This window comes from Myripristis murdjan, chromosome 6 (assembly GCF_902150065.1).
Source record: "Myripristis murdjan chromosome 6, fMyrMur1.1, whole genome shotgun sequence".
Classification (NCBI taxonomy): domain Eukaryota; kingdom Metazoa; phylum Chordata; class Actinopteri; order Holocentriformes; family Holocentridae; genus Myripristis; species Myripristis murdjan.
Genome location: NC_043985.1, coordinates 10,594,550 through 10,619,581, shown reverse-complemented (window position 1 = coordinate 10,619,581; position 25,032 = coordinate 10,594,550). Strand labels below are relative to the sequence as shown.

General features: G+C 40.6%; 1 protein-coding gene across 1 annotated transcript; it reads right to left on the bottom strand.

The window, feature by feature from the left end:
- Positions 1-481: 481 nt before the first annotated feature.
- Positions 482-24,718, bottom strand: calb2a (calbindin 2a). The gene is made up of 11 exons (XM_030054585.1): positions 24,553-24,718; positions 19,583-19,659; positions 19,391-19,480; positions 18,653-18,733; positions 15,952-16,008; positions 10,436-10,513; positions 7,391-7,446; positions 7,257-7,296; positions 6,915-6,968; positions 4,130-4,201; positions 482-1,330 (listed from the first exon to the last, which is right to left on the bottom strand). The coding sequence occupies exons 1-11, from the start codon at positions 24,644-24,646 to the stop codon at positions 1,214-1,216; spliced, it is 816 nt and encodes a 271-aa protein (XP_029910445.1). The 5' UTR covers positions 24,647-24,718; the 3' UTR covers positions 482-1,213.
- Positions 24,719-25,032: the final 314 nt, after the last annotated feature.

Genomic DNA, 25,032 nt, shown 5'->3' with positions numbered 1-25,032 from the left:
GGTACAATAAATGTGCATTTATTTGTACCATTTCCGATGTAAACAACACCATCTGTTCTAGCACTTTATGGTACAACATATAATATTTCAAGCAGTAAATTTGCAGGGCAGGCATGAGGGATTGTTGCTGCTGTAAGGCTCCCTGCCATTGATAGTGCAACACCAGCTGAGGGTTTTAGATTTTCTTTCCAGTAATTTTACAATTAAGGCCTAGTGTAGTTTAGTGAATGTTAAAAGAGGAGACAAAATCTCTTGAGTAACACTGACAATCAGAAGGTCAGCGTAATAGAAACGAATTAGGTACTATGACTTTCAAAGAATGACACACCACTGCAGGGCTCTGAAGTAGGAAATAGCATTGGGGACTGTGAGGCAGGAGGAGGCTTCCGCATTTATTAAGCTCTGGAGTAATCCTTTCCATCACAGAATGACCTCCACTGGCAGTTCCTCTCTAATAAAAAATCAGATTCAAAAACTGGAGTGGCTTTATCTTAAGACATTTTATTAATATTCTCAGTTGACAGTTTCAGCCAAAAACCAACATTGAAAATGAAATCATAACATGGCAATTGTACAGAAGAGAATGAACCAAACATCAGGACTTTAGGAAAAGTACAGGTGGAAAAATTATATTAGTTCCATCACAGACTATAAATGATAGAAGTTAGATTCAGTAAAATTTTACTATATATTGTATTTGATGCAGATTTGAAGAGCAAGGGAACAGAGGGGTCAATATGCATTTTGGGAAGACAGGGTCAAGGGTCTGGGATTATTGTTATGGTGAGGGATCATTTTTGTGGATTATTGGCTAGAATAAGGGGTTTGGGGTTTTGGCCAGGGTGTAGAGAGTCAGAATGGTAGGAATTAGGATAAAGATAGAAGTGGTCAGGGTTGAGGGTCAGAAGAAGAGTTGATGGGTCAGATTAAAGAGATTTCATCTTGAGTGTGAAAAGGTAGAGGTTTTGGCCAGGAAACTGGAATTTGGGTGAAGAGGTCAGGTTTCAGAGATCGGGGGTTCAAGAAGGACGAGCTGTTTTGTGCTGACAGTGCACTTGTCAATCATTTTGAAGTTATAACATGAGGGGGTTGTGTCCGGCACATGCACCTGGTATCCGTCGCCAGGCAGCTTGGAAGTTGGCGTGGTCTTGGTAGAGCAGGGCGGGGCAGGCAGAGAGAATGATGATTCACAACAAGAGAAAGGAGAGAAGGGTCACACCATCGGATCCCTGCAGAGGACAATTTCCAGCTCACTGCGGTACAGTTTCCCTCCATCAGAAAGGGCCATGATGCTCTGCTTGTAGCCTGCCAGATTCTTCAGGTCCACATCCTAAAGGAGGAAGAGGGGAGGTATGACAGCTAAGAGGCAGCAAACACAGCAGTGAAGCTAAGCAACCATCAGATTGCTTCACGCTCAGAAGTTATTGTGGTGTCATAACTGGATATGAATTAGTGTTCAGTTCAATCCAAATACAAAGAGACACACCATAAAGACTTGGCTTGAGACATTTAAGTTGCTGTTAACAGGAATGTGTTATTCATATAACCAGAGCCTATGACATCCATGTTAGAAAGGACTGTAGCATCCTCTTGAATTAAAGGACTATCCCTGTGACTTTGATGTTTAGCGTAATATCTACAAAATGTAGATACTTCATGTTTCTGCAGATCTTTCCAAAAGCAAGCGGTCATATTTTAGAACTCTGTTATCATCTCCATTATGATATGAAAATGAACTTTCAGAGGCTTCAAACATTCTTCACACTTATAGTCATCGCTGTGATAAAATCATCCACATTAGTTTTCCTAAAAGCAGCAGCATTGTTATTTAACCAGGTGAAGACATGATGAGATTCAAAATCTTTTTCAAGGGTGACTTGGCCAAGAGGCTGCAGCACACAGATAAGGTTATCAAAAAAAAAAAAAAAAAAAACATACAAACATAACATGAGATAAAAATCTTTAGCTTAAAGTAGATTGACAGTAGAAAAGTAAAACATGAACACCTGTGAATAGGGTCTGCCTCTAATTCAAGGAAATGTTGGCTTTATTCAGAGAATAATCAGTTCTGTGGTTCATGAATGGTGACAGCTTTCTTAGCCGCAGGTGGATGTTTCAACAAAAATTTGAATTTGAGGATTGATGGATTTGGATTATATGACATCAAATCGTAAAATGTGGGTAAACTGTATTATATGGGCCAAATTACCGGTATGGTCCTTTAACAATTCCAATAATGTCACACTGTTTGGACAAAACACCACACACACAGCATATAATGTGCCTTCTTCTTAATTTTGCACCCATGGTTTGGCCCAGATGGTGAAGACTGACGTTAGACAAACTCTGTATTTACTAACTATTTGGACCAGTCTGCATATTCTGACCATGGTTCCAAAAACATCTAGTAGACTTTGAAATATTTGTTAGGATCCATGAAGCTAAAAGAAGTAGCAGCAATAGCAGACAAAGTGGAGTTAAAGCTCTCACTTTATATGTAGCTTGAATGGGATGTGCTTCAGTCAACAGCATTCCATTCATTGGCTTAAAGACTATGTTTCTTTATTTAATATACATTTTTGCGAGTTCTGTTTCATTATATATGCTAATTATAAAGTAAACAGTTGAGAGAGGCAGAGAGACACACTGGTCAGAGAGACACTAGGTGCTCTAGTTTCGCAGACTGGGTGAGGCGGGGGCGCAGCGCAGCTGCGCTTTGCCAACTGGGTGTGGCCAAGTGGATTTTACAAGTTTGGCATGCCGTACTCCGCCATCCCTCCTACGAGCAGAAGGGAGGAGAGAAGGCGTGGAGTGGGTTTGACACAGCTGATTCACTTTAAACCAATCAAATAAGCCCCTGTCCTCGCCTTTGAAGCTGCGTGAAGGCGTAATGAACATTTACACAATTGACATGGAGGAAGAGGGCAGCAGCAACACACACTCAGGACAATGAGGCCAGTCTTGGCTGCTCGAATGTTGCTAGAGCTACCTGCCATCCATCTGTCCACCCATCCATCTATCCATGCATCTATCCTTACATTCGTCTTCCTCATTCCCCTTTCTTTCCATTACCTACTTGCCTCGAATCTCTCTTTTTCCAGCTCTGTCACCGCCTGTTAAAGTTATTGATTTTTACGAGCAAATATAAATTTAACTGTGAAGCCCCCATTTTTAATGAATGTTTTTACCTCAAAGGATAATCCTTGCCATCTTCATATGAATACATGTTTGTTTTGCAACTTTCGACTCCATCACTTACTGATGCAACAACACACTAGAGATTAAAACAAAATCCGGATCATGAAAGCTTTTACATTCGCTGTTCTAAACGCCCAGAGTCTGGTAAGGAACTAATGCATTTTACATTTTCGATTTGTGAGGAATATTCATATATATGGAAAAAGAACTGGGTAGTTAACATGAGCAGTGCCAGACACCATGACTGAAAAAAAGACATCACCGTACTGGACACATTGATTGACTGACAGGTGATCAGGTTGGGTTTCCATTACGCATGCCAAACGGTGCCAATCTCCTTTGATCTGACATCAGATGTGACAGGACAGTCGATATGGAGATAGATTTATGTGCTGATTGAGACAGTAGCATTGAATAGTGGTTTTGTGGGTATTTATAACATTGTTAATGTGCCTGGCATTCTGGAAACCTGCCTGTGAGGTTTTGGTGACGTGTGCGCACTGCGCGCCGGTCAGCGAAACTTCCACTACGCCAGCTCCGATCCGCCTGCGCTGAAAGTAGACCTGGTTTCAGATGGCGAGCTTTGAGTGCACCTCGGCGAAGCCTTTTGGCACAAAACTGTCACTACGCCAAGCTGAATCTGTCGACATCTCCCCCTGCTGCGCCACCACTCCCATCTCAGCGCACCTCGCCCTGCCAAACTACCAAACTGTGCGCGCCTTGGGTTGCGCTGCTCGAAACTAGCTCTGCGGGGGGTTCGCCTCGCTGTGCCACTCTGCGCTGCACCATGAAACTAGAACCCTATATGTCACTCATAAGTTAAATCCAAACACAGTGGACATTTTCATCCATTGAGCAATTATATGTATTCTGACATATGATATATTCTTCAAACTGGCTCCTGACACCTCTATCGAAGACATCATCTCACCTTCTTGTTCTTTTGGTAAAGGTCTCGTAGGAGAGCGTCCAACTCCTGCTCATCAATGTAGCCATTCCCATCCTGACAGAAGACAACAGCAACACACCAAACATGTCATTTTGCCCAGACAGGAAAGACAGCCAAAATGAGTTCGGAGAACTGATGTGGAGAAAATAGGCAGAATTCAGCAATATATAATTTGTACACAAAAAAACAGGATATTTGTATAACATGGTCAATTTTCTCTAAATCTGTCATGGATGTCAGAGTTTTGATAATATTTGTATGGAAAGTAATGTTTTTTCATGTCAATGTGGCTGGTGCAAAGACAAAGTCAGAATAGTCATAGTACAAGTCACTTAAATGTTTAGTGAAGTAACGCCATTATCGTTACAGCTTATCAGCTCTCTGAGTTTTGTGCACTGTTCTACTGCTAATGCCTGTGAAAACATCATTGACAGTTTCATGACAGCCATCTGGCATGCACCAGATTTGAAAAGGGATTTGCGTTCTGTCCCTAACAGTTCCATACAGAGGATCATCTGTGATGTCAAGACAATATGGAGCCGCTTCACTAACTAATGAGTTATATCTCACAGTGCTGTTTAGAAGTTTTGAGCCAAAAAATCTATGCATATTCTGGGAAAATTTCCCTAGGCACTGTCACAAAACAATCTTCCATTCAGTTGGGCTCAGTCTCATGATGACATCAGAAAAATGAATCTTGCCAATCTTATTTTTGTAACTTTGAAAGCTGCTCATGATTACAAACTTAGGCTGAAGTATCCTTGATCTTGCAAACAAAGTGTGAATTCCAATAATTTTCCCTCTCTGGCTTAAAGTCATGAGAGTCTGCGGAGCTGCTGTTTAGAAAGTGGAGCAACATCACATATCAGCCAGCCTTTCTGTCTTAGTTGCATGCCATCTTGCCAATTCAAACATTTTCAAAGCATTGCACAGTTTTAGGCTCTGGCACTTTGAGTCGTGTTAGTGTTCAGTTGACCTACCGCACTTTGCCGTCTGGCCGCCCCCTACCCACAATCCCTAAGCACCAGTGACAGCAGCTGCCTGTGTTTCAGCTGCAGGGGTTGAGCTCATAACAAAATGTTGACACTAATTACACACAAAAATGCTAATGCTCCATATGCAGAGAGTCCACATGAATGGACATCAGTGACTCATCTATAATTGAATGTTTGAGCCCATCATGAGCAAGCGAGCAAGAGAGGACTCATGTAGTCCAGTCCACTACATGAACATGCACACAAATCCCCTGCTGCTGCCAAGTGCATGCTTCGTCTGACCTCTTGTAGAAATTATTGCCAACGTCAGCATAGTGAGATCAAGACAATGACTGCAGTTCATTCTAGATTCCTGGGAAAAACTGGAATGGAACTGGCAACCTCGCAAATGGCATTGACTTGAGATCCTCTTTTTTTTCCTTTTTTTCCCCCTTTTTTTTCTTTTCTTTTCTTTCTTTCTTTTTTTTTTTTTTACAGATAAATATGTTCAAATATGACAAGGGTTTATGTGGGGTTAGGGTGGGAGTTTCTTCGGCTGTCCGTACCTCAAGTGGATAAGAGGATGAGGGCGATACCAGGCTTTTCAAGTTGCATTTTCTACAGATCCAATTGCCAGCAGAAGTTGATAGAGTTCACAGCTTGTATTATGACCCTTTTATAGTAGTAGCTTAACTTAGCACTCATTACTGTGTTGCTTTTGCACTGCACCCCCAAATGTCTTTTCCATCAAAAAAGTGCTGGTTCTCAAACTGGTTCAGTTCAGGATTCTTGGAACCAAGATGCACAATAAGGAACTGGCTCACATCTCGACCAGTTTTGGAGGGGCACCATTGTATCACTGACTGATTGAGTCTACAGTAACAAATACTATACTACTAACGGCAAATGTAAAATCTTTCATAAACTGACCAGTGTGAATCACAGTTGTGTTATTTCAATCAATAAGAGAGGGTAGGAATGCAAACAATCATTTACATAGAAAGAATAATACATGTGAATTAACATAACATCTGATCTAACAAGAGCTCTGGTACTGTGGCACAGCCATCTGAGTTGTTTATTTCCTCAAAAATGGCCTTAGCCCTCTTATAGCTGCCTTAATTCTGGCTGTATGTCAGGCCTACAAAACCTTGGCAGATATCATACATAAGAAAAATGATTTAGCATTTGCTCTGCTCCATGCCCTTCTTTCCTATGCCGCATCACTCTACTCATGCTCATATAATCTCCTCAGTCCCTGTTTACCTCTAATATGGAAATTCGTTTGAAACTGCCATTAACTGAACCACTGCTCAGCCACCCTCATCTGTTTACAGAGGGACAGGTGCGGTGAGCCTAATTTGTTTCCCTAAGCACTGGGGAGGATCAGCCAGCATTTTGCATTGTCATAGCTTTGACAGAAGAAGGGAAACTCTAAAACAAATACAGCTGAGTCATCCAGCAAATGACTCAAGAGTGTCCGTGAACCTTTACTCCTTTCTCTGGCATAGTCGCATACCTATGCTACAGCAGCAGAAAACCAATGTGGGGCTGGTGGTCTCATCATATTTCATCAGTTTTTCAGATAGTACAGTGAAAGCAGCACTGATAAGTGAGGAAAATATGACAGCACAGTATAACATGGAGGCATCTATATTTGTGTCCTGGGGCACATGACTCCCAAGGGGTCAATATCACTCAGTTTTGGGGGTGTCATGATTGAAAAAAGACAGATACAATCTGTCTTTTTGTACCTAGGAGCCATTAAAACTCTCATATAAACTCTCACTCACCTTGTCATAGAATGTGAAGATGGCATTAAACTGCTCAGTGGTCAACTTGACACCCTAAAAAAAACAAACAAAAAAAACAGAACTGTTGACTTTTATTGCCGGACTACAAATTGCCAAATTGCTGAATACACAATCGTGCAAAATCTATGTGAAAAAGCGGGGGAAATGCATAAAATAAGAACCCACAAAGGGCTGCACTGCATTACATGTGCATAGTAGTATGTGTTGTGCGTGCCAAAATGGTAATCGTTTTCACACCATTCCGTGTTACTCTAAAAGCTAATGGAAAATGCTCACTAAATTCTGTTTAGGTTTAAGCATTCTTTTTACATTCTTTCCTACCTGGAATTTGAGTAAGAAATTCTCCTGAACAGGGAGAAGCCTGTGAGAGAGGAAGGCGTCATCAGTTCACACAATAGTTGTTTATGTAGAATGAGCACTAATGAAGAATGCTTTCGCAGAAAATTGCATATTACCTCGCCATCTCCGACAGGCCCAACTTCCCATCTCCATTCAGATCAAACATCCTGAGCTGCAAAGTGGATGGAGAAAATAAATAGCAAGGAACAGAGATTAAAGGGAAGTTTGAGGTTGTCGAGGAAATGCGATCTTTCTGTCTCTCTCTCCTCTCTCTTTTTGATTTCCACAGTTCTTTTCAGTTTATTGTTATTGCACTAGCTGTCATGATTAAGGCAAAGATGGTTCAGTGATTTAGAGAACTGCACTGACTGAGATGATTGAGTGAAATGACATCTAGATGTACAAGAAACTTTTTTAAGATTATTTTTTGGCATTTCTGCTTTCCTTGAGTGTCACAGTAAAGAGACACAGGAAGGGCAGGGGAAAGAGAGGGGATGACCTGCAGCAAACGCCCTGAGGTCGGACTCAAACCCAGGATGCTGCGATCAGGACTCAGCCTTAACAAGAGGTATGCATTCTTATCCAGTGAGCCACAAGGACGCCCCCAGACATACAAGAAACATTTGTATGAAACCATAAATATAAGTATCTCAATATGTGGAAAGTCTTCTGAATGATTTTGCATATTTTGTTGAGTTGAAAAGATATTTCAAACAAATCCTCATGGAGGCTGGTGCCACATGAATTTTTGAACATTTTCTTTTTTAGTGATGGATAAGATAGGCTTCTAAAAATCCTGAAACTTTCATTGAAAGAAGAGGTCTTGGAGTGAGAGAAAGACAGACTGTTCGTCCATTCCATTCCAATAAGGGACAAGGGCTTGCTTCACTGTCAACGGGCTTCAGGAATGGGATGTTTATGTTTTTCTTATATCTACCAAATATTCCTTGGTGTGTAGATTAACTGTTGGTCAGCTCATCTGTCAGGTGAAGAGGACAGAGATACCAAAATCATTCATGTGACCCATATCCCATAGTTCAAATGACCCATCATTGGCTCCAGTGCTCCATGTTAACTCTTACACCTACATTATGTTAAGAGACACTTTAGCCAAAGCAGACTGAAATTTTCACAATAAAGAAGTTGTTAGTGTTATTTTGGTCTGGAGAGTCATACATTTAAATAAAAAATAAATACATTCCACCCAGCTGATGCAGCAACATTTATTTTTGGAGCTATTTCAGATTAGCTGCCATGCATTTCGTCACTGCATAGTAATTTTTAGCTGTGCATACTCTCCTAATTCCGACCATCTTAAAGTAGCCTGCAGTGCAAAACTGTTTTTTGTGATTTTGTGTACAGTTTACCAATCACAATCTATCTAATTTGGTCATGTATCATTTGCTTACCATTTACCTTTGAAACTACGACAAATTATTATTTTTTCACCTCTGAGATACTGCTAGTAAGGGCCAGCTCTTGGCATAGGCAGTATAGGCGGTCGCCTAGGACGCCATGTGCTGGAGGGGCACCGCCAGCGCCAGTCACCCTCGGGAAAAAAAAAAAAATAATGATAATTTCCGATGCCCACTGGCGCCCTCTTTTTGTGTTCTGTCTTGAAAATAACAAATAAAATAACCAAATAAAGAAAGAAATAAACAAAGACATGTTTGTCACTTGCGGTGCCAAGTCATATGACATGTTGGGGGGGGCGTATCTCAGGGTCAGGGGAGTCATGGAGCTTTCACATAGCGCACGCACACTTTGGCCTGCACAGCCGTTCAGTAGGAGAGAATAGTGGAATCAGAAAAAAATCTGGCAGATTTTGGCAGAATGGCAAAACAACAATGGAGGAAAGCATCATTGTGTCTGTCTCTCTGTGTGCAGAGCTGTGGGACACCAGATTACAGTCCTATCGTGATCTCATTAAAAAAGCCCAAGCATGGAGAGAGATATCCAACAATTTGGAAATACCAGGTGTGTTTAAAAACTGGCAGAGATATGATGTTTTTGCTTTCCACAATAGGCAAGATTTTTTTTTTCTTTTTTTCTGCAATCAAAGACCAATACTGTTGTAAACTGAAGCAAATTATTTACTACATGGACAGGAGGTGTACGTATTTAGAAATCTAGATGACTGACACCATGAGATATGCACTACTTTTGCAAAGACAATGCAGTATAGTCATACATTTATTACTCTGCATGCGCAGAGCACGGCCCAAACTGCATACTATATGAAAGCCCCTTGAGAGGTCAGGTCAAGGGGCAACGTCACAGGTGTTTTGACTAACGTTACTTTCTGGACATGAAAAGGCTGTCCAAACCTTCCAGTGCACAGTTCAGTTTATTTTTACTTGAAAGATTCGTCTTATTACACTGTTTTGATGTTCCAGATAAGTATTTATTATGTGAAAACCTTTTTTACTTGAAAGATTCTTCTTATTACACTGTTTTGATGTTCAGCTAAGTATTTATTACTTTAAAATTGTTTTTACTTGAATGATTCTTTTCATATTAAACTGTTGGTATTTAGCCTAGGGCACCAACATGGCTAGAGCTGGTCCTGCTACTAAGTATCTCTGGTCACAATGTATGCTAAAGCATTAGCACTGTAAAACAAAGCAAATGATCTACCAGGGGCATTACATGGGAGTCTAGGTTCTTATCATTGAATGGTTTAGTTGACCAAAAACTGTATCATCTGTGGCTCTGCAATTATGTAGTAATAGTAATAGAGTTATAGACAGAAAACAATGAACAACTTTATGTGTGAATGCTCGGGAACATTTCTACAGCAAATCAGGTCAGGCTCTGAGGCTTCAAGGAGGAATCAGATGCTGGCACATATGGGTGTCAAACACGCAACCTGCGAGGCATGATGGGCTGTGGTCACTCAGCCACACAGTGCTGCTGCCACCAACACGACGGGCCTCTGTCATCCTCTCGACCTGCTGGATACTGAACGTTACCTCATGAAGCCATAATTCTATGACAAACATGTCAGTTTACCCCCAAGACAAGTAGCAAGTAGCTTTAGACAGAAGCTTTCAAGTAACACCTAGGAAATGTCTGGGATCTCTTTTAGTGTCTTTGCGCATGTATTGTTTGTGGTGTGTATAACATGCTTCTATGTCTGTCTGTGAGTGAGAGACTCTTACTATGGTCTGTGTGTACTCCTGGAGCTTCTGGTCATCGTAGTGTCTGTTGGCTTTCTCCAGCAGGTCTGACAGAAAACCCTGAGGGCAGAAAAACACGTGCAGTGAGAACAAACAGAGCCCTGGCTAAGTAGAGTTTGCATTTATGGCTCAAACATGCACACTCTACAGTGCATTCAGAAACTATTCAGACCTCTTCACTTTTTTCACTTTTGTTATGTTGCAGCCTGAGATTACAATTGTTCATATTAATCTACACTCATTACCCCGTAAAGACAAAGTGAAAACAGAATTTTAGATTTTTTTGTAATACAGGTTCTGTATGCCTGAAGAAGGTCTATGACCGAAAGCTTGCAATAAATTTATATATGCACAGTGTTTTTAGTGTGCGGTTGCTGTTTTGTTGTTGTTGTTTTTTTTTTTTTTTGTAAATTTATTAAAAAGGAAAAACTGAAATATCACATTGACATAAGTATTCAGAGTCTTTACTCAGTACTTGGTTGAAGCACCTTTGGAAGCAATTACAGCCTGGAGTCTTTTGGGGTATGACGCAACAAGCTTTGCACACCTGTATTGGGGGATTTTCTGCCACTCAAGGACATTCACAGAGTTGTCCCTCAGCCACTCCTGCAAACTTTTTCCGTTTGAGAATAATGGAGGCCACTGTGCTCTTGGGAATCTTGAGCGCAGCAGATTTTTTTTGTGGCCTTCCCCAGATCTGTGCCTTGCAACAATACTGTCTCTGAGCTCTGCAGGCAGTTTCTTTGACCTCATGACTTAGTTTTTGCTCTGATATGTATTGTCAGCTCTGAGGCCTTCTATGGAGAGCTGTGTGCCTTTCTAAATTAAGTCCAATCAATTTAATTTACCACCGGTGGACTCTAATCAAGGCGTAGAAACATTTCAGCAGCGATCAAGAGAAATGGAAGACACCTGAGCTAAGCTAGCACCTGAGTTGTTGCAAAGGGTCTGAATACTTATGACAATGTAATATTTCAGTTTTTCTTTGTAATAAATTTGAAGAAAAAAAATCTAAAATTCTGTTTTCACTTTGTCATTATAGGGTACTTAGTGTGGATTGAGAAAAAATGAATTCGACTGTAGCATCAGACTGCAACATAACAAAAGTGAAAGCCTAACCAATTCTTCAGCAGAGTATCAGGTTCTTCACGCTCAATATATGAACAGGAAGAAGCAATTCTTCCGTCAGTCAGCTGACTCAGCTCGCGTCTTGATTGGCTTTTGTTCCAGTACATGTGACATTACACATTGTGCGTGCTCGGCTCCTCTCGGACCACCCCACGCACTACAGGATTTCTAGACGCAAATATTAAACATGTTCATTATTTACAATCTCTCCTTCCGAGGCCTTCCAAGGCCTTCAGAGCGGATCGGACCGAACAAAATCACTCTTACCACACCCCACACCACAGGAAAATCAGACACGATGTCGTTTGCAAACATCAGACAATCAGGCCTTTGCTGGCTTTGATTGGAAGGGGGAGATCGGGACAAAAATCGGCCCGATTATCCTGTAGTGTGTACCAGACATTATTAGATTTGGAAAGAGCTGCTGGGTTGCTGCTGAGTTTTTGACAGCTTGAAAACCACAAAAGAAAACCCATCTAGCGTCAGTATATTGGGGTGAAGGGAGACAGGGAAGATCGTGGCTGTCTGGAAATCCTTCAATCACACAGACACTGTCTAGATGGATAGAGTGCAATAGGCATAAGTGGTAAAATATCTTTTTTTCATAGTTTGGATGAACACAGCACCAAACAGCTTAGACCAGGGATGTCAAACTGGTGCCATGGAGGGCCGAGAGACTGCAGGTTTTCATTCCAACCAAAAACTCTACCAGGTGATTTCACTGATTGGTTCCTCCTCTCTGCTTGAAGGTGAGGTAATTGGTGAAATCACTTGGTGGAGTTTTCGGTTGGAATGAAAACCTGCAGCCTCTTGGCCCTTCATGGCACCAGTTTGACACCCCTGGCTTAGACCCTCTTCATAGCTTAGACCCTCTTCAATTTGCCTATAGAGCAGGTAGGGGTGTTGATGACATGCCTGCTTTTTATCGACTTCTCTTCAGCTTTTAACTGTATACAGCCTCATATTTTAGCTGATTGTCTTACCGGCATTCACAATATCGACCATGGCCTAGTTTGCTGGTTAGTTGATTTTTTTAACTGACAGATCTCAGAGGGTGAGGGTTAACGGTGTTAGTCAGTTTGAAGGCAAGCACATTATTAAGTTTTATGATGTTTCAGTGACTGTGTCACTATGTTTGTGGAAATTCTCAGTCATCCAGGTCATGATAGGCGAGTAAGCTTAAAACAAAGTAAACTGGACTTGATAGTAGCATTTCAGAAGATGTTTCGCTTCTTCTCCACGAGGCTTCTGCAGTTCTGGCTGACTGGCAGGGAATCCCAGGTATTTAACCTCTGTGGGAATCATTATCAGGGTAATTGATACCACTAATATGTAGGTGCTCCTAGGTGTTAACGATCATCATCAAGAGTTGTTGGAATCACCTGGTGTCAAATGTGGTCGACCATTGTTGCATGAGATCAAGTGTGATTGGTGTATCAATCTCCTGGGAAGGGATGAAAGGACAGCATTGTACATGGGGGATAGGTGGTGTCTGAGGCCTCCTCCTCTGTTGAGTGATGGGTCATCTACTTTGACATAGATAGCCTCTTTCACTCCTCTTTTGAACCACCTGTCCTCCCTGTCCAGAATATGTACACTGTGGTTTTCAAAGGTGTGCCCTTTGTCCTTCAGTTGTAAGTAAACCACAGCGTCCTGGCCTGAAGAGTTGGCCCTCCTGTGTTGGGCCATGCGTCTGTTTAATGGTTGCTTTGTTTTTCCCATGTATAAATCTGTGCAGTCCTCGCTGCATTGGACTACATACACCAGGCTGCTTTTCTTGTGTTTGGGTCTGCGGTCTTTAGGGTGGACCAGTTTTTGTCTTAATGAGTACGTTTGTATGCACACCATATTCCGGTATTATAACCGGAATATTCGCAATATTCCGGTTGCGCATGTGTCATGTAAACACGCACCGAACCCGATTAAGGTCATATTCCGGTTGGAGAGAATTCTGAATAAGACCCCTGGTGTATGCCTGTTCCAACTGGAATATTGAGGCATGTAAACACCTTAGTCGGAAAATGCCCCGAACCGGAATATTCAGTCACAACTGCGCATGCTCGATACGCAAGAAATTCTGGAGCGTCTTTGTTGCTATGGTTACTGCAAGCGGGGAAAACGACATGGCGCACACTACAGCATGGCGAAAAGCAGCAAGAGCCAGGAGACTGCAGTCTGCCTTCAGCTAATGAAAGATTTAAATATCATGGAGTATATCGATGGGAGAACACACAGAAATAGCAACAGAAGAAGAAGAAGACTTCTTCTGTATTTCCGGCAGACCAGGGGCCAGATTCTGCAAAAAGTTCTTACTAATAATCTTAAGATGTTTCGTAAGAGGAAAAAATGAGAAGTTCATAAGAATGTTCTCAAGTGCTATTCCCCATTATTTTCTTAAGAACTGCACATTATCTTAAGAACTTCTTACTTTTTTCCACTTACGAACTTCTCAACTCTCTACCTTTATGTAAACAAACAGCCTCAAGCTGCAACCCACAGCAGTTCCATCTAAAATACAACAAAACAATATCCATTATAGTCTGAACTTTGATTTGATGTTATAAAAGTGTTTTCTCAAAAATTGAGATACATACTTTGTATTGGACAGCGACGATATTACTAACCTATTAGTTAATAAAATCTAAATATAATTGACACTTGAGTGGTGATTGGTGGCTAAACAAAATGTCCTCATATAGACTCAGAAACAATACCCTATATGTGTCTAAATACTGGTTTAGATATTAGGCTGAATTACAGTTTAGGTAACGATTATCACTAGGTTAACATATACAATGTAAAATTATTAAGGTATTAGCCTACTACATTAATCTATGTTATATAATCAAATTTGGCTCTAAATTAATCAAAGATGTTTGAAAAATAGCTTACCTTCACACAGCATGTAGTTACTTAAGACGACCTTTACCTGTCTTAAAGTTACGATACTATTTAAGAAAAATAGTAAGATAATTTCTTTCAAGAATCCCATTTATTCTTAAGAAAAATCTTAAGAATAAAGTTGAGAACATTCTTAAGATCTTTTGTTTGGATTCTTAAGATATTTTGTTTGTGAATTCGAAAATATCTTAAGATTCTTCTTAAACCCAAACTTAAGAAAAAAAGTGGAACTTAAGAAGAAATTTAATCTTAAGAACCTTTGGAGAATCCGGCCCCAGACGCCTATACGCGTACTGCTGCCAACCATGGCCGAGTGTCGCATTACATAAGAGAGTGGAATACGCTGAAACACGGGAACATGCCAAGCGACATGTAAAGGGAATATTCCAGTTGCCGCAGCGCAGTTACCTTAACTGGAATATTGACCCGAACCAGAATATGGTGTGCATGTAAACGTAGGCAATGTATTACTGGGTTTGAAAAACAGGGATGTGGTGTTTGTTAAAGATCCTCCTGAGTTTCTCTGACACTCCAGCCACATATAGCATGATGATGTTGATGCGCCTGGGCTTCTTTTCCTCCCCTTCCATAGTGTTATCTTTCTTCCTGTATTTTGTGGCTATTTTACAAAAGTCCAGTTCGGATATCCATAAGCTTTCAGTGCATTCTTCAGGTGTTTCTTCTCCTTTTCCTGGGACTGTGCACTTGATGGTATGTTCTCTGCTCAGTGTTGCAGGGTTCTGATAACTCCAAGCTTGTGTTCCAGCGGGTGGTGGGAGTCAAAGAATAAATACTGGTCCGTGTGGGTGGGTTTTCTGTAAACCCCCAAGTGAAGGCTCCTGTTCTCTTCAAAATGTACTTTGCAGTCCAAAAAGGCCAAGCTGTTGTTCTCGGTGTCTTCTCTTGTGAACTTGATGTTGTTGTCCACTGAGCTGATGTACTCTGTGAAGGCTTGCACTTCCTGAGCTTTGATGGTGACCCATGTGTCATCCACATACCTGAACCAATGGCTTGGTGTTGTTCCTGTTTTCCACTTCTATGTAGAGGTCGGCCACTATGGGAGAAACTGGTGAGCCCATGATACAGCCATGCTTCTGCCTGTAAAATTCCCCATTGTATTGAAAATAGGTGGTGTTCAGGCAGAGGTCCAGTAGTCAACAGATCTGGTCAGGGCTAAGGTTGGTTCTGATGCCCAGGGTATTATTGTGCAGCAGTACCCAGAGGGTCCAGTTTCAAACTGGACCCAGAGGAAATCATGGTGTCCTATGATGTGACATCATTGTTTACGTGCATCGAGGCAGTTGCAGCTGTAAGCAAAGGACTATACACGATATAGAGTCATTTCCATAAAACATTGGTAAGTTAATGAGAAACCACTTTGATTTTTTTATAGTTATCTTTATCTTTTTTTTATACCTATGCAATCTTTCAATTACATAGTTTATCACAGTATAAAGTGGGAAACATACCTTCAGTTCATTTGCTTCAATGTAGCCACTGCGATCTGTATCATAACGTCGCCATGCCTGAAAAAAGATGGATGGATCAAAGATGGATGGCCTTCCCCCTTCTCCTCTCCTTCTCTGGGCTCAGCAGAGTGGAGCTACAGTGTTGTTATTCATAATATATGACTCTGAAAATAGAAGGTTCTGTTTCCTCATTCTAACCCATTAAATCTGGCACTACCCACTTCCTCCTCCATGCTCTCCTCCACAAAGACTGATTAGGCTTTTTCTATGTCTCATGTTTTTGTTTTTGTTTTTTGTTTTTTTTTTTGTTCTCCAACTCTCACGTTCCCACTGATATTTTTCTTATGTCATTCTCTCTTCCCCCTTCTATTGTTCTCTTTCTTCCTCCCTCTCCGTCTTTCTCTACACACCTCATTTGTTCATTCGTTTTCCCAGTCGTGTTTCATTATTCCTTCTCTTGACATGTCTCAGGAGACAAGGACATCCTCTTTCCCTTTTATAATTGGTTCGTAATTGGTTCCAGCACTGTTCTTTCAGGGCAGCGAATGTAACATGCATGCTGCCATTTTCACACCTTCTGGAATTATTTTTCAGCAATTATCTTTCACCAGCCATCTTTTGCACTGCAGAGGGCTTTGAGTGCGGTATGTCATTATCCATATCAGGATAAATAAACATGGGGGCATTCAGTTCCCATCTTTATACTCAGGTTAATGCTCTGCTTCATCACTGTTTGCATTAAAAGGTTCTGAACTGTTGAGAACTGTTGTAGCTGAGATGGTCAAATAGACACTATGTAATATATGACTTCATGACAGGCAAAAAGAAAAAACATCCAAGAATAGATGGCCATTGTCTGACTCCAGAGAATCATGTACATATAGCCTCTAACAAGTCAATTTTATTATCCCAGTGATGGGCTATTTGTGCTGCAGCAAGTATAAAAATAAACAATGATAAGTAAAGACACAGAAGCACACATTAAAAGATAAGAGATATTTTGCAAAGATATTGGTGGAATGCAATCAATGCAGGAAATGTCTCAATAGCAGGTATCGATGTAAGCCTGACCACAATATCCATATATAAGATGCAGTCCACATGTTGTCAGCATAATCAGTATCTATAAATAGCCTATCTCCAGTTCTTTTTCCACATTTCACTTTGATGCAACATATGAAACCGTGTGTTGGTTACATGTGTGTCAAGTTTTGAGTCTGTATGATATCCATTAAACACTGATTTTACATATTAAACACATTACTTTTCTTATCAGCACATTCTTATTGGAGTTACTAGGCCTGAACTGAAATGTTTAGTTTTCACTAGTTGTGGTGATAATTTTCTGCAGTGGCCCAACACTCCTTCCAAACTGATTCAATACTAATTCTTTTAAGACCATTTCTGTTCGTCTCTAATATCTTTTGCTGTCTGTGGCCACATTTCAGTCAAAGTCATATTCTATATTCTGCATGTAACATATTTAGTAGAGCGCGAAATTCAAATTCACAAGGGATAGCAGAGTGTAGCTGCAAGAAACTCACGTTTACTGCATTCTAAGACCTGGAGGCTTTGAGGCGGCATGCTGTATCGTGGCCTCTGGCAGGCATTATTGAAGGTGCTCGCCTCTTGGGCATAAAAGCAAATGTTGGTGCACACAATAACCGTGAATTGTCATGGTTATTGTGTGCTGTGCTTTTACTGATAGCCCATTACTTTGCCAAAAATGTCTGTTTATTTATTTATTTATTTATGTTTTGTTTGTTAGTTTGCTCACCATAGCTACTTTGCCCTTGTAAACGCATCATATTTTCACGCTGGCAAACATATCTAATCGTGTTAATAGTGTCTACTTATTGCATGTTAAAATTAACATAAGTTGCTCTGCTAGCCCGTTGCTGAGGTATTGCTCTAATAACACTGAAACCAAAATTTGTTCAGGCTAACTTAGCCGATTCTTCTCAAGTTACAGTTAAGACCGTTTTGAGATTGACAGTCTGCTCAATACAACATTTTACTATATCAGTATGAATGTGGAAAGAAATCAAAGCTGGCCTACTTTGTCTTACTAATCACTTTACAAGTTTTTACATTGAATGAATCTGCATACAGCTGCAAGATTTGTCAAGCAACCACAAAACCTCTACGTGTGTTCTAGTGAATTCTTTGTCCTCCATGTCACGCTTGGCACAAGATCTAATGAGCAAAGCATGATTCTAGAACAAAAGAAGGCAAGAATTTAGGATGGATAACAATCGCAGACATTTAACCGAGGATGCATCGGGCATGGATATGATCGACAACAACAAACATGCAGCCCCAAAATGGATTGGGGGAATACAACATCTCCAAACAGCTGGGTCATAATTGATCTTGTGTACGACATCAAGCACGCAACTCATCTAAAACACTTTCACACAGACAGCAGGAACTAAACACAGAAAATGTGTGGTGTGGTGTTTATTTGGAGTGAAAGCCTGTGGCCTCTTGGCCCCTTTCGGCCATTTATGGCATATGGTGGCATCCTCCTGATCCACAGGGTATGTTACCACATTAAAGAAGACTGTCCCTGAATAAAGGAATTTCTTAGTGAACAGACAGGATTTTGAACAAATAGTCCAAAAGCATTCCAAAAACTTAATCATCAGTCCAGAAAAAAACAGACCCACCCATTCATGCATATGCACAAACACACACTTACTGCCATAAACTCAGCACTGGAGCTGACAAACTGTCTGAAGCACAGCAAGAAGTTCTCTTCAGTTGGAAGAATCTGGGCCAGCTAGAGGAAAGAGAGAAATGGGAATGGTAAGAAAGAAGATGATGGAGTTAATTGGCTGAGAGAAAAGAGATGGCAACAGGGGAGTTTTTGTGTCTACAAAGCACAAAATGGGCATTTCAGATATAAATAATAGAATGCCTTAACCTCAGAAGTTGGGCTACGGTCAAGTCAGAATTATGTAAACAAAATCTTGTACTTGGGTGTTTAAACATAGCTTCTACATCATATTGTCATTACAAAAACAGATCCCAAAAGTCATTTGCAGAGTTCTCATGTTGGTTGGTTGATATTGCAGAGTGAGAGGCGCTTTTTCTTTTTTGCAACTAAGGGAAAGGATTTATACACAAGGTGCAGCCCCACCTCCAAGCATCTCATTCTACCCCATTTAGATCCAATATTGTTAAAATTAAGGGTACAAAAGCAACATCACAAACTGAAATCCCACTGAGGTCATTATCAATATGTAGTTATGGAACTGCCTCTGAGTTTATTTCTTTGGTTCCAAGAATTAACCTTGTTTCTTTTTTTTTCTTTTCTTTTTTTTTTTTTTTTACACCTGCATTTGGACCCGTCAAAGAAATGGAAGAATTCAAATGTCTTTTCACCATTTCAGGGAGAAACACAGATTTTCAAGCACAGACAGAGGAGTGCCCTTACCTCTGACATCTCAATTCGGCCATCTTTGTTCTTGTCAAACTTCTGCATAAACTCCTTCATCTTTTCTCTGAATGTAGGGTTTGTAGGGTCCTATAAAACACACACACACACACACACACATACTGAATACAATCTGAGCTGAAAGTATGATTGTAACTATGAATTGTATTTCTCTATTTAATCTGCACTAACCACCCCTGCTCCTCTCCGGGCGATCTCCAATTCCCTGAAGAAGTTCTCCAGCTCCTTCCCCTCAATGTAGCCATTACCTAAGAGATGGACGATTGATGTCACACACAAAAAAACACAGTACATCTTCAGAATGCTAAAATGCAAGAATCCTATCACCTTCATAAACATGACATGCAGTCACAATGTCAATAGCGTCAAACAGATCCCAGTATGACTTGGTTTTTGCCCTGGTATTGATTCAAATATGAGCCTTTGCCAATAAGTGTCTTCCTTCTCCTCTGTCTGCATAGATTAGACTATTGACTAACACAATGCAAACTGATCAGCCCTCTAAAACACTGTGTTCAGCGGGGCTGCATACATGGAGAGGCTATATATGGAAAACTGCTTTTTTTAGATCTTTGAGGGTGATGATCTGCGGGCAGCTTCTTTTCAGTCAGTGGAGATCAATAAAGCATTCTGCAGAGATAGCGTTTGGCAAAATGGGACAAATCAATATGCATAACAGCATAAAGTAACGGACAGTTCATTTCAGCAACCCTTTTCTCCTTTGATCAAGTCTGTGAAAGTGTTGTCATCTTGTCAGTAAAGGACTTGAGCAACCTACTATCCTTCAAAGAAGGCCTTAAACTGTTTTAACTGTTTTTAAAATGGTGGTTCTCATTTCCAAATGAAGCATGAGATACTGTTCATGATAAGTGATTGTAGTCTGGCTAAATTAAAAAAAGGTCTAATTCTATCTTAAAGTCTATGCACTTTCTGGTGTTTTAAGACCTTTACCTATTTTCAGGGGGAAAATGTGAGCGGACTGAATGCATCTGCCTCATCCAGATACAGTATGTAAGACAGGGCCAGTATTTTATCAACAAGGAAACTGAATGCTTGGACAGATGGCTCCAAACGATGTGACCGGCTGCTTCAATAAAACCCTGGAAGGCAGGGCTGCCTCATTAAGCACTAACAAAGATTCTCATGCCAACCACTTTCTCTCTCTCACTCTCTGTCATCATCTCTCTATCTGCTTCTCCGCATCTAGCCAACATCTTCGCTTCTTTCTTTTATCCACAGACGTTCTGCATGTCTCTCTGTGTGTGTGTGTGTGTGTGTGTGTGTGTGTGTGAGAAAGGGGGAGAGAGAGAGAGAGAGAGCCTATAAAAGCCTATAGCGGATGTTCTCACTGATATTACCATATATGCCAATTCATTCTTTATGGGGCAGATTTTACATCTTGAAAACATCACAGGTTCAAGTATTAGTCTTCTCCTGACTAGCTTTTGCAGTGTTGCTTGTGTTCACGTTATTGGACCACAAGAGACTAATGACTGTGTATTCTTAAATTAAGTGCTATTGCACTCCACTTTAAGGCCTCAGATGGGAACTGAATGCACTTAAACAACTGTCCTGTGTCTCTGTCGACTTAAATCATAGTGTATTTTAATAAAAGAAACTGCAGCTCTTAAATAAAACCTACAGATTCGTGTGTGTGTGTGTGTGTGTGTGTGTGTGTGAACATGCCCAGTGAATGAATACCAGCCCTGCTGTTAATAAGTGGGACAGCAAAATGCCTCACTCCTGTGGGTCTTATTGACATTTACTCAGAGTTAGCACTCTGGAGAGAAGCTGCCTGCTTGATAATTAAACAATATGATTAAGTCCACATGAAATGGCTTAAAATGACACTAAATATATGGCTATTTTATGAGAGAGAGACTGTCGTATGTTCAATAACTCCAACAATAAATCAATCCAGCCTATTATATTAGTGTATATGGGAGCATCTGTTTGCAATTGTACTGTGGTTATTCAAATGTAGGCTAAGTACTTTCTGTTCCAAACAATGCCTTTAAGCGAAAACCATATGCCTAATGTACCCTATGTTTTTTTTCCTATGAAATGCTACATGTGCCGTGTCCTAATTAAAAATTGTGTTTCAGACATTTACCATATGCAAAGTTTAAAGTAGTGCAATTCCCAGTGACCACAAATGAACACAAACTTCTCCTCCATTACAGCAAACATCAAAACTGCTATTCTGGATGAGTTCTTTTGATTTAAGTTAACTCTAAAATATTAGTGGGCAGCTGTACAACATCAATGCTAGTGGATTTATTTTTCATGGATGAATTCAATTCACTTCCAGATCATGTCAAAGAACTTTTTTTCATACATTGTAAAGAAATTGTTCTTGTGCTGTATACAAATCAAACTCAGCTTTTTCTTGCTGCATTTATACAGTTTGGGGTTTTCTGCACAATTTTGAAGCAGCATAGTACTTAAGGCTTACATAAACCAGCAGGATAAAAGGTTCACAAAACCATTTTTGGCCTAGGAACATTGCTTCACTAGTCCCAGGAGAAGCTGGTAAAGACCCCTCTCTCTGATTCAAACTCTAAATTCAACCCCAACTCAGGAAATCTCAAAATAGACAGCCTATATACTTATTTGCCTTTCAAAGGAGAGTGCTTTTTTTTTTTAATTCCATTCTCAGCTAAGTTCAATTCAGTCAATTCAAGAAGCAGCAATCTTGCAGAATTTATTTTTCCATAGAATGCCGGCTAAACAGAAAATAACAACTAAGTCTCTTTGATTAGCAAATAAATTTGATTTTTTGTTTTTCCTGTTTCATTTTTGAATTTATTGAATTGGAAAAGTGAATTGGGCCCAGTTCCTGGCTGAGATAGTAGTAAAGACAAGAGGGACACAGAGAGGAGATACGGGACTGACAATCCAGATGAGATTTGATCCTGGGCCAACAGGGGAATATGTGGTTTCATCATCTCTGGGCGCATTGCTTCGCCTCCTGTGTATTTTTACCTGCAACTCAGAGATGTTTATTCCATCTGAACAAACAAATCAGCTTTCCTCACTTTCTGAGCATCCTGAGGACACTCCTGCTAATGACTGCAGAAATCAAACACTGTAGCCAAATCTACTGATGCATGCGTTGGATTTGATTTGCAAAATGGCTTGTTGCAAACCACAGTATGTAAAATCTCTTAGGCAGTGTAGGACTCAAACACCTGGGGATAAACTGAAAACCGTGATGGGTGAACTTTGCCTTTATAGCAAATATACAAAAGGAGCATAAGTGGCTGAGCCAGCTGAGCTCTGCAGCTGACCAGGGAGCTAGGTAACATCTTCAGCTTGATGTTATCTACCCATTATCTGGCACCTCAGAGGGCCAACTGGTTCTATAGAAGCCTCCTATAGAAGCCACAAAGTGCCTCCCTGATGAATGAGGCCCCAGATACCTGCTGTATTCAACATATTGATTGAGTATACAGGGGGCAAATAAAGCACAGAAGTTGTGTATTTGAGTAGGCCATTTGTTTAAAAAATAAAAAAGGTGTGCCATTTATGATGTACTGTTCCAGACAGACAAATAGCAAGGCATACACACACATCATTGCAGACTGAGGAAAAAATGGAGTGAAAAAAACGACTGACTCAAAGGAAAGAGGGAGACAAGGGGAGAAGGATGAAAGAGAAAAGAGACTGAGAGAGGTGGGGAAATGTGTGTGTGTGTGTGTGTGTGTGTGTGTGTGTGTGTGTGTGTGTGTGTGTGTTTTGCCAGATGCTCACACGAATGCCACATAAATCCACTTTTCTTTTTCTTACTACATCATTTCCATTCTCATCTTTCAAAGGATTGCGAGTGAGACTGCAATAATCGATTCAACTCAGTAGAAGTCCGTGTTGTGTGAAATGTTTCTTTACACTGGAAAATATCGGCTACATCGATGTGACGACCATCGTCCGGAGGCACTTGTTCAAGTAATACGCTCATAATCAAATGTAAAGCAAACATTGCTGCAGATTGCATTTAAATTTAAAAAGGTTCAGAGGGTGTAAACCGATATTTTAAATGTGTATTGAACGCAAATGTAGATAAGTTTATCACTGGGGGACTTTTAATGCTGATGCGCGTCTCTTCTGAAGCCTCTACTGCGCAATTACGCGCCGTATTATATGATGGAGTGCAGCGGCACCTGAGCTCAATTTTACCCAGTCTTTTCATTTGCGGAATAGGTTTTTCTGCTGATATAAAGTTTAATGATACGATATTGATTGTAAGCTTTACTATCGTTTAAGTTGGGCTAGATGGGGATGCAGTGTTATCAGCTGGAGAAAAATTAACGTTTTAACGTTTTATTGATTGAATAATTACTTTTATTTGCTGTTTGTTATATGATGGTGATAGTTTACCCACATTATTGTTTAACTACCAGGACTACATTACCATTTTTTGGAATGGAGAGAAAATCTTTAAAGACGGACTGACAAATCAATCCCTTAGAAATAGCGCACGAAACAGAAGAGGCTGTCACTATTTCGTCTTACTCAGCACGGGCATAATGGGAAAGACTAGAGACAGAGAGACAGAGAACGAAATCACACCACTGCTGACTATTTTGAGAGTGGTCCGCATCAACAACTGATTTGATGAGATGTAAATGCCGCATTAATTTATCTCAAACTGACAAAATAAATAGCATGCACTGATTTAAGTTGTTAAACAGTGTTAAATGTGAAAAGAAACGGTCCCGTGTGAGGTTACTTGTTCAGAACAGTAATTTCACCATTAACAAGCAGGGGAACGGTGAAATTAACTTATCGCTCCGGCGAAAGAAAGAAAACAGTTACAATATTCCTGTAGAGAATTAGTCATAGTGTCTTAATATCATGACCTTATTATGACAAAGTTATCACTATAATATTACTAAACGATATTATCATATAACCTAAGCTGTGGACCAGTTTAGGTTGTGATAATTTTATAAGGTCATTCTAAATGCATGCGCAATGTAGAGTTCTTATAAAAAGGGGCAAGTTTCCCCGTTTTTCTTAAGTTAATTATGACCTGCCCTCAATACAAACCATTTTGCGGCATAAATGTTTCAATCATTCATTTTCAGTCTGAGATAACTTTTGCGCACTCAAACAAATAAAATTCATAAAATGTGTCCTACCGTCGGTGTCGAAATGTTTCCAGATGTCGAGGAACTGGGATGCGGTGACCTCGGCCAGATGGAGGTGAGGAGGCTGCTGTGCTTTGTTTGCCATGTTGTTCTCGACAGCTGCAGAAGGGTTAGACGCAAGAAAATCCGCCTCTAACTTATCTCTGTGTCGGTTGAACACACACCCCACACTGGCCCCGGTGCGCTGCCCGGCGCTTTTTAACCTTGGCACAGGATCTGCGGTGCCGCCGAGCCGCCGCTGGGGGCGAGGCGGCACCAACACCGTCCATCCGAGTCAGTGCGTGCCTGCCTGCACAAGTGTGTGTGTGTGTGTGTGTGTGTGTGTGTGTGTGTGTGTGTGTGTGTGTGTGTGTGTGTGTGTGAATTGTAAATTAGAACACACACTAATCACATTTCTCACACACAGCCAGTAGTGATTAGCCCACATTATAAATGTGAATTTTGTGTAGGCCTATCTATCTATCTATCTAT

Bases quoted from the DNA above. Each gene is read 5' to 3' on its own strand.
- calb2a (XM_030054585.1), bottom strand. From the start codon at position 24,646: ATGGCAAACAAAGCACAGCAGCCTCCTCACCTCCATCTGGCCGAGGTC. The intron at 19,481-19,582 runs GTTAGTGCAGAT...TGTGTTTTATAG, and splicing joins CCCGGAGAGGAGCAGGGGTG to GACCCTACAAACCCTACATT. The intron at 6,969-7,256 runs GTAGGAAAGAAT...TGTTTTTTTTAG, and splicing joins ATTTCTTACTCAAATTCCAG to GGTGTCAAGTTGACCACTGA.